The 10,758-nt window shown below is 45.2% G+C and overlaps 1 protein-coding gene across 1 annotated transcript in view; it reads right to left on the reverse strand.

The window, feature by feature from the left end:
• Positions 1-5,530: 5,530 nt before the first annotated feature.
• The window catches only part of cpped1 (calcineurin-like phosphoesterase domain containing 1), a 60,813-nt gene continuing 55,585 nt past the window's right edge, over positions 5,531-10,758 (reverse strand). The window contains exon 6 of the mRNA XM_084077943.1: positions 5,531-9,511. Within this exon, the coding sequence (XP_083934069.1) occupies positions 9,279-9,511 (233 nt within the window). The 3' untranslated portion in view covers positions 5,531-9,278. The remainder of the gene's footprint in view (positions 9,512-10,758) is intronic.

Here is a 10,758-nt window from a genome sequence, read left to right on the forward strand (position 1 = left end):
ACGTTGCATCTCATGAAGATCTCTCGATCATTGAGAGAACTAGAAGCTCGCCCCCGCTACGCGGGGGCTCGCGTCTAGCCCGCGGCCACGCCCACGTAGCGCCCGCGGCCACTTGGCAACTCATATAAGTGGCGTAGCGTCATGAGGGTCAGTGGGGCCGTGGCTCGGTCAGTGAAGACCCTGTAGTGCGGATGATATGTGGCATAGAGGGGCAGATTGTAAATCCCCAGAGGAAACATCCGTGGGCTACCATTGGTTCAGCGATGTGTGCGGTCGCCCTGCGGCCCCTCCTCCTCCACCAATGTGCAGTATTGAGAGCCCTGACGTCACAACAATTGGAGCGATGGGCACTGCACTGTGGTTGGTTAGGGTACACCTAGGGCCCAGGTAGAACCCAGTTAAAGCCTGCATGGGCAAACCCAGGTAGGACCCGCCTTGGTCCCACATAAACATGGGTAGTTGGGGCCCACCTAAGGGCCAGGTAGAAGGTACTTATAGCCTGCATGGGCATCGCAGTTGGGACTGAAGTGGATGCCGCTGACATTGCTGACATGGGGTCCATATGGTTTAGCCCACCTTGAAACCATATGGGAACTACGCTGGCATGCTGGCTGTAATGCAAACGCTGCATCATACCTGCAGTGTGTAGTTTGATGTTGTGTGTGTAGCAGATATACCTGCAGTGTGTAGATCAATGTCCATATGAAAGTCAATGCCCAGCAGTGTTTTTTTTCCCCAGCAGAGTTTCTAGTGTCTCTGTGTCTCTCTGGAAGAGGTTGCACATGAACTCTGCAGCCGCACTGAGGCGCTCCAACACAAACACTCTGACATTAAGCTGCTTCACACAACAAACATCAGCACGACGCTGCTGTTTGTCCAAAAGACACAATATCTCCTCTCCCACCGACGTCATGTGTTCATTTATCGACAGCCGTACAGACTCCTTTTGACACATTTTACCTCGTTTATCCAGCTCTCACTGACTCATCGGGCTGTTATTTTGCTGCGATCAAGTCAACGATGTGAGAGATTAGCTATCACAGACGGACGGACAGGGGGTGAAACATAGTCTTGCGCCATGCCTTTCGGCCTGGCGGAGACAATAAAAAAAGGAAAGTAAAGGAAATGAGCATTTCTGCAACAAAAGTAGTCAACAAACTATACTATGAAAACATGGGCCACATTGTCAAAGAATGTAAGAAAGAGGCAGTCATGTAGAAAATAGCCTTTCTACAAGCTTACAAAGCCTCTCAACGTGAGGCGTTTTGAGCTTGTAGATCGGCTATTTTCACAATATGTACTTGTGGAACGGAGTCAAACAGAATGGGGGGTCCCCAGATCAAGTACGTTTATTTGGGGGGGGGGGGGGGGGGGGGGGCGGCGTGAAAGGGTTGATAAGCACTGCTGTAATCGGAGCGAAATTATCTGAAATTACTACATGACCATAATGCAGCCTAACATGCGTTGCACGGGGCGGTCCTGCCATTACGTTAGTTACTGTAGTTGCTGTGGAGCTACATAGTTCTCCAGAAGACACACACAAACATACACCATCTACAATGGACTAACTGAGCAGCAATATTGACATTCACCACACGAACGTGCATTGTTGACAAAGTGATTGCACAGCCGCTGCAGGCATGACAACCACGTTAGCGTTAGCGACATGGCAGCTATCACAGCGCCCTGTCCGTCGTCGCTGGGACTAACTGTGATGGCTACAGCAGTAACAGCAAGCTGTCTGCGATGCCATTGTCTGGAGACTGCTCTTAGCGTGACACGACCAATGAGAGTGAGCGCTGTAGTTGTTGCTAAGATACGGTGGCGTCTCTGCCCCATAGCTTGTAGATCTCTCACGCATGATTGGCGTAGGCTGCGTTGCCAGGTCTGACTGTTTGTATAAGCGATTTTGGGCTTATTTGGGTGCACTTTTGGGCTCGTTTCCATAGACCACGGCAGCGCTTATTTCTTTCCCGTGACCGATGTGGCAAAAAAAGTGCAAAACGAACCATCCGGAAGTAAATTGCGAGATGAAATATATAGCACTTTTTGATTATTAGAGAAGGAGACACATGTGAAGGTTGAAAATGAAAGGTAGGACATTATATAGTTTTTCATGAGGGATTTTTGTAGCAAGTTGTGAGAGAATTGGGCCACTCCTGTGGGCGGGGGGCTGATTAGAACCATTGGGGTTTGAAAGGAGACGCTCTCTGTTTGAGTGATAAGATGATCCTGCAGCACCTGAAGACCCTGTTGACTGACTCCCTGGCTGGATCCCGTCAGAAGTTCTGAGTGACGCAGGTGGATCATGGCCTGGTTGCCTGAAATACGGAGCAAGTAACACTGGCAATCCCCAAGGAACCATGCTGTCATCTTTTCTGTTCACCCTCTACAGCTGAACAGAAAAGATGACAGCTTCCTTGGGGAGCACCAGTGTTGTATACACCTTGTAGAAATGCTACCCCGCTACCCAGCTTCCTCGCACCAAAGAAAGTTTGGTGAGGACTGTGTTATATACTGCCTCAGAACTCGGCTAAATTCTGAATGCTAGACCCTGCCCACTCAGTGTTCTAACTGGATCTCTGCTGTTTATTTTCATCAATCTCTTTGCTTTGAAATAATGTATCTTGGATATTTTGCCGTTTCTGGCAACAGACACAGTGGGCAAAGTGTGTGTTATCTTATCTCTATACTTATTTGACCAGGGTCCCCCGATCTACAATCTCATCTATCTGCTTGTAGATCTGCTATTTCACCAACATTTGGTGAAATGGCATGAGTTGAGTTGATATTATTCCCTGGTTTAACCACTTGAAACCTAGCATCCCTATTCTGGGGTGAACAATTAATGTTCACCCCAGAATAGGGATGCTAGGTTTCAAGTGGTTAAGTGGCTAAACCAGGGAATAATCTCAACTCAACTCATGCCACTTACTGTCCTGATTCATATCAGAACTCCCACCATTCATCATATTTTGCATATAAGTTACAAATTCTACTTATATGGAAAGAAAAACCTTATATTCAAAAAATATTTGACATGTATAATTGCATGCATTCCCTTTGTAGTTCAAATTTAACTGCCGCCAGTTTGTGACTGGAACATACTTGCTGGGGAGTCGAGTTGCCGTGAGGGGACATTCTATTCCGCTAAAACCCTCTTCTACTTAAGCTGATAATCATATCAGAGTTTTAGCGGGAATTATGCTAAAGCTACACAAATCCGTTTAGATATAATTCTACGTTTGAGTCAAATTTTTTATGAAGCTTTTTACTTGTACTGTATTGTTGTTTACCCAAACAAATCTCCCAATTACCCAGAGTCCCTCCAGGCTTGGAGCGTGTAAACACACACACACACACACACACACACACACACACACACACACACACACACACACACACACAAAAGGACATTTGAGCGAACCAAACAAAAGTGGAGTCAGACACTATGCGGGCAAATCAACTGATGCAAGGAAATAACTTTTCCAGCCTGACTCTTGTTTCCAATCTATCAGTAACTGCACCTCTGACTCTCAGACCATGTAATTCAGCTGTCCATGACGGTACAACGTCACAGTCTGAAAACATGTCATTTTGACTTTTAACTGCATTATGTATTACTAGAACTGGTTGCCTGACCTATTTCAGTTAATAGATTGCCAACAGCATGAATTCTGGTTCAGAACTCCAAGTGATGCAAATTACTTTTAATGAAATAATCCTAGAAATGTTTAGTTTCTTCACCAAACGTTTTTAAACAAATTCAGTAATAGTGAAAATAGCAGATCTGCAAGCTCACAATGCATCTCAATGTGATGCGTTGTGAGCTTGTAGATCGGCTATGTTCTGTTGCATGCTTTCCGATTATTCATTTAACAAGTCATCGATAGAATGAACAAAATAATCAATAGCTGCAGCCCTGGTTTTCATTCTAGCCTTCCAACCACGTACCCATTTAGACCTGAGAGACACCATGTGAAGCACATGTCTGCCTAGTAGAATAGAAAACTGTCAGTAGTCTACTCTGGGTCCTGGAGTTGTGAACCTGTGACCTGTCTTGTAATATGCAGTGCATGCCGTAGTGGAGCTGTACCATTGTGGTTTCAAAGCCTCTTGGTTTGGAAGTGATTCACTAATGGGCTTTTCTGCTCCATTAGGACCCTAAAAAGCAAAAAAGACCAAGGAAATGAGCTTACCTTTTGTGTCTCCAATGTGGTGCACTTATGAAACGGAACATCCCTGCATGCAATCAGCGAGCTAGTCAGCCGCTCATGTTGTGCAATAACAAAAGATTATTCCCTGCGACACCTTTTTATGCTATTTATGTTTTTATGTTTCTAAAGCATTTGTCCCTTTTTAGTGTTTTTTAACCGGTCTGTATGTGCTATGGAACACCTGAATTTCCCTCTGGAATTAATAAAGTATCTATCTATCTCTATCTCCCACATACTACACATACACATTACTAATGAACCAAGATGGCTGACAGTGCTACTGTGTGCTGTTGATCTGTCTAAGATCCTGTCAATCCTCACTATTTCCTCCACCAAAACTTCACCAAGCGTTTACTTTAACATACGACAGTGAAATCGGCAAAACCAGATTGAGCCCTGGGCCAAGCACTTACCACCTGGCCGGGCCCGGGCTTCAGCAGAGGCCCAGCAGCAGCTACCATCAGACCGGCTCCAGGCTTCAGCAGGGACCCAGTGGAAACCCATCAGCTACCGTCAGGCTGGCTCCAGGGTTCAGCAGAAGCCAGCTACCACCAGGTAGGCCCCAGGCATCAGCAGAGAAGCAGAAAGATAAAAGCAAACTGGCAACCGGCACTGTGGGTATTGAGTGTGCGTTTCATGTGAGTCTCTGTGTGTGTGTGTGTGTGTGTGGTGGTTGCATAATGTACTGTATGTGTCACACAGATCTAGACAGACCGTCAGACACACACACACACACACACACACACACACACACACACACACACACACGCACAAACTGTGGATTTAGGTACACAGAGACAGGGCATGGGATCAATAAACAAGAGGTAGCTTTCATCAGCCTCGGTAGAAGGAATCCCCTGAAACCACACTAAGAGGGAAAGGGAGGGAGGCTACAAAGCTCCGAGTTCCTTTAGGGAATCGGCTCTTTTGCCATCGCAACATTTCTTCATTAAACCAACCACCCATCCCCCCTGCCTGAAAATATTGCAAGGCTTTGCAATTTCTACCTCCTTCTGCACTTTTACTGCAAAAGAGCATTGACGTCCTCTTAACGGAACGACAGAGGCAGCGTTTTTTTAAACAAATTGTTGCAATTTTACAGCCATGAGAAGGGACCGAATGTCAAGGTTTACAGGTGTGTGCGTGCGCGCGGGTGTGCTTGCGCATAAAGGAGAAAGAGTGTGAGAGTATATGCCTGTAATGAAAATGTATAAATGCACAAACACAGACATCACTCAGAAAACAACAACAATGATAATTCAGCAAAATCAACATTTATTATAAAAATCACACCCTGTGTGAAGGAAGCGGTGCCTTTGGGGCGGGGCTTAAGTAATTACAGTTCGTCCCTATTGCTGGTTTTAGTCCATGTACAAAATTTGTACTCCGTAGCATGCTGCGAACTTGAGTTATGGCTGTTTGAAGGCCAGCCAATGGGAAGACAGAGGGGGCGGGGCTTCAGCAATTCATGCTGGTCCCTATTGGTGGTCTAAGTCCACATACCAAATGTGGACTTGGTGGCATGCTGCAAACTGGAGTTATAGCTGTTTAAAATCCCGTGCTCATCCCGTGCTCATACGGGCGCTGGGGGTCCCTGGACCCCTCTTTGATAACGTCAGCAAGTCATGCGCCTCGCTATTGGTGGTGTAAGTCCACATACCAAATTTGGACTTGGTGGCAGGCTTCAAACTGGAGTTATAGCTGTTTAAAATCCCGTGCTCATCCCGTGCTCATACGGGCGGACGGACATAACATACGCTGGGGGTCCCTGGACCCCTCTTTGATAACCAGTGGCACGTGTGGCCAATGAGAGGAGAGATGGCATAGGCAATCTGCAAGTCCGTGTGTGTGTGTGTGTGTGTGTGTGTGCGTGTGTTTGTATGTGTTGCTTCTTTGCCGTGCTCATCCCGTGCTCACACAAACGGACGGACGGACGGACACGCAGACAGAGTCAAACGTAGAGCGGTTGGCACCGCTAAAACTACAATCGATAGTGTTACAAGTAGGATATTCAATATGGCCATCAGAATTCAAGACACGGAAGAAGTCAACAGAGGAACGTGTGTGCCATTAGATTCATGGAACTAATTGTGTCCGAAAAATCACACATAAAAGAGCAATAGAAGGACAATGTGATTGAGCCGGGAGCTTGAGAGCGCAAAGGATTGGATGTAAAAATAGATAAGGACATGAGGTTCCGTCTCAGACAGGAAATGAAGGAGATGGACCGAGTTGTCATTCACACATCACAGTCATTATCCGTTCCTCAGTACCTCCCAGCCACACACACACACACACACAGACACTTAGACCCTCTATAACACTGAGGGTTTGGACAAGGCCCAGAATCAGCGGGGTGAAATGAGGTCATTAATTGCCTCGCTGACGGACAAATCACCTCTAGTACCCCACTGACGCACGCACCCTCATGCACAGACACACCCATGCACCTAAGCACACATTCTTTTTTCTGCCCTATCTCTCTCTCTCACACACAGACACACACACGTGTTGCGAAAGGGTTGCCATGACAACTCTCTTGAGTTCCCAGTTGGCTAGAGTGTGTGTGGGTGTGTGGGTGTGCATGTGTGTTGTGTGCGAATAGGGTGGGCGTCATTGGTACAATTCAGCGGGGTCTCGCAGAGAAAATCACTTTCTTGCCTAAAATCTCTCCCATTCAATGACATTCAGCACCACAAGCTGGTGGGCTATTCTAACACCGTGCAGCTGTGGCTGTTGGTTGGAATAATTTGAGATGACTGCAGACACTGCTGGGCCCCATGATGGCGTAGCAGTGAAGAGCCACACATCTTTTTACCGATATGATGGGCCCCTGCTGGTCTAAGATGAAACCCTGTCAGGCTTTCCCTACTCTTCCTAGGGCTCTAGGTCTTGAGCGCAAACATTTCCTAGGGTTCTCGGACATGAAAACAAAACTCTTCCAAGGTTTCTAGAGCACGACACAAACTTGTCACAGGGTTTTAGAGCATGAACCCGAACACAAACACTTCAAAAGATTCTAGGGCATGACCACAACATACTAGGGGTTTAGGCTACATACTGCAGCAGGGTATACAGTACATCAAGTGCCAGGATATACATGGGTACACCAGGTATAAGGGCATATAGTCAGGTATCTGGTTATACTGTATATTGGTCAAGTAAGGTACACATGACAATACACACGTTCAGTAGGTGAGCTTGCATAGTATGGTTAAAATATTATTACAACAGTTAGTTAGCACAAAACACAACGGCTATTTTAGGATCATTAAAGGTGGTTTCTGAAAACATTCTCTCTCTGTCAGACCAATGGCTAATTTATACTTTGTTGTTGTATGACTGCGTTGCTCACCGAAAATAAATGTCTATACATTTAAATCGTTATTTTCCGTGAACGACTCGGTTCATAAGACAAAGAATAAACTAAGCTTAAATTACACAGACATGTGATGATGCCACAGTGTATCATATTAAACTCAAACAATGTACGCGGTACAGACATTGCGGGAGGTTCATTACTTAAGAATGTTGGATTCCTGAATACAATAAGACAGCAGGCATTCAATAGAGGCCCGGAGCCAGTAGGGAATAGTTGAATAGTGGGTAATAATGGTTATGAGTAAGTGTCCTACATACAGGTTGACCCGACCTCCTGCTTTTTTGATTCATCAGTGAGTCATCCTTGTGAAGAGGTAGCATATTTATGGCTTAGCACTCAACTGTTTATTTAGTTTTTTTCTAGCAAATCTGTAATGCTGTTCCAACGAAGGTCATGCTGCCATGTTGGAGGATCTCACTGCCTGGTCTTTCTAATCATCTATTTCAATACCTCACCATATTAAAACAACAGTTTGCATAGCAATTACATACAGATTATATACAGATCTAACAAAAAAAGATTGTATGCGAAGAATCCCTGACCCCATGTAAATAACGGTTTTCATATCTGCCCCGGATGAAAATAGCTGAATAGCCTATAGACGAACAATCACAGACCATTCCTTCCAATCTCGTGTTGTCACTGGTCCAATATGGCAGCACGTTCCCTCACAAATCACTGCTAACGGTTTTCAAATCTGCCCCGGATGAAAATAGTTGAATAGCCTATAGACGAACAATCACAGACCATTCCCTCCAATCTCGTGTTGTCACTGGTCCAATATGGCAGCACATTCCCTCACAAATCACTGCTAACCACCCAACTCCACACATTCTGTAAAAGGCCTCTGTTGACCGCTCTCTGTCGCCTTTGTTCAGACAGAACTAGAGAGATACCAGCTGTTTGGTAATCAAGGATGATTGATAGGTAATTATTGCAAAAACATTCAGTAGTGCCAGAATCAATTGTAAATCTTCAATTCAATTCACAGTTTATAATGCCGCCATCAAGGTTTTGACCCCCTTGTGGGATCGAGATAACTGATTTCATTACTGCTCAAATATACATTCCTCAAATTCGCTAGTGTCTGATTGTGCCCTGCTGAAAAGGAAACAGCTGCTTAAATCATTGGTTCTCAAAGTGGGGGTCCTTGGGGGGTACCAGGGGGTCCCCAGCTAAATAAGTTAATAAAGCTTCACAATGATTTTAACCCCTTTATCCATATTTTGGCTATTCAAAAATAGTAGACATACAAGCTCATAGTGCGGCACCGTGTGCCGCGCTATGAGCTTGTAGATCTATTTTTTTAAATCTTGAAAATGTGTAAAAATCTTTAAATATGTATTTTTTTAAAGGCAAAGATTTTTAACACAAATCTTTGCTTCTGGTGGTCCCTGGCACAACATATTTTCAGATGGGGGTCCGCGGCCAAATACATATCATTTGGGGGGTCCCTTTGTCCCAGTTTGAGAACCACAGGCTTAAATGATCCCTAATTTCTCCCTATCCTCCTCCTCATAAAAAGGGGAAATCTAAACGGTAAATGTAGTCCTAGCTACTAAACAGAATCATGGAGGGACACAGGAAATGCACGTATGATACGGGGTCACCAAATGGCGACACCAGCACGCCTTCCACCTTTCCCTATGTTTCCTCCCATTGCTGTTGACGGTGCCTACTCAGGCCTGCTGAAGCAGCAGCTTGCGGAGGTCATCGTCCATGCCGCGGGCGCTCAGCTGCTCCAGGCTGTAGTAGCGGTGGACCAAGCCCTCGGCGGTCACCGCCACCACCCTCACCCCGTGCGTGTCCTCGCCCAGTTGGCAGCCGACGGCTGAGCTCACCACCATGTCCAGCCCGTCGTGGAGGCCCCCCGCATTTCTGTGGTAGTGGCCGGAGAAGACCGCCTTGACGCCTGCAAGAGAGAGAGAGAGAGAGAGATTGTTAACCCATTTAGACCTGAGGGCGTCTTCTAAATCAGTAGTTCTCAAACATTTTCGTGCCAAGGACCCCCAAAATTATAAGTATTTGGCCGCGGACCCCCATCTGAAAATGTTTTGTGCCAGGGATCCCCAGATTTCACTTTCAAGATTTTTAAAAAATAGCAGACGTACAAGCTCGCAGCGCGGCACAAACTGACGCACTGTGAGCTTGAATATCTGCTATTTTTGAATAGCCAACAGTAAAATCTAAAAGGACACAGACACTTTCCCGTTTTAATGGGTTAATTAAGAGAGAGAGAGATTAAAGGGATAGTTCACCCAAACAAATACTTTTTTTCTATCAATTAGTCACCCCATGGAGACTTGAATTAATGGATATAATTAAGCCAATAATTTGATGACCAGCGGACCGGTAGACAGCGGTTCCGGTAGGACACACAATGTCTTTGTGTCTCCTATACCGGAACCGATGCCAATAATCAAATTATTGGCTTAGGAATGCGACAAAAACAAAAAAATATCCATGAATTCAAGTCTCCATGCATGGGGTGACTAATCGATAGGAAAAAAAGTCATTTTGGGGGTGAACTATCCCTTTAAGTAAAGCACTGCATAGGGTTTCGGTGGATTGATTTGGGTTACTCTTCTTGAGCTTTTATTTATTTTTTTATGGTAACGTAACAGACTTGCTTCAAACAAAAGAGGGTTGCAGGTGTCTGTAGCAACCGGTGTGTCTGGTCACAGACGTAGATAAATACCTCTACATGAGAGAGGATCGCTGTGAGACGTCTTGTTCCAATGATGCGGTATAAATCGGCTTTTGAACGCCAAACTGATGTGAAGCTATCAAGCTGAGCAGGGTACATTATTTATGGCCTGCATTACCATGGGCTGTTGTAATCCACGGTAGGCTACATGTTTCAAGAGGCAAAATTGTCAGTGAGAGAAAGACATTTGGAATCATTCCCCCAAAAGGAGGAAGAGTTTGCAAATTTGCATATGGCCATGCTTGTAATAAGAGAAGTGGGAGTTGTTTTGGAACTAGAGTTTATTAGTTCAACTCCACCGTAATTATGTCTAGATATATTAATTTAATCAATCAACCCTCACCTTGAACTCACGCAATAAGCAATTCATACATATGACAGCATGACACTAACATTCAGTCAAACTTATGATATGTCACAACCATATTGTGACTTCAATGCTACATGTAAAT

Source organism: Gymnoscopelus microlampas (assembly GCF_963454915.1).
Source record: "Gymnoscopelus microlampas genome assembly, chromosome: 14".
Taxonomy (NCBI): domain Eukaryota; kingdom Metazoa; phylum Chordata; class Actinopteri; order Myctophiformes; family Myctophidae; genus Gymnoscopelus; species Gymnoscopelus microlampas.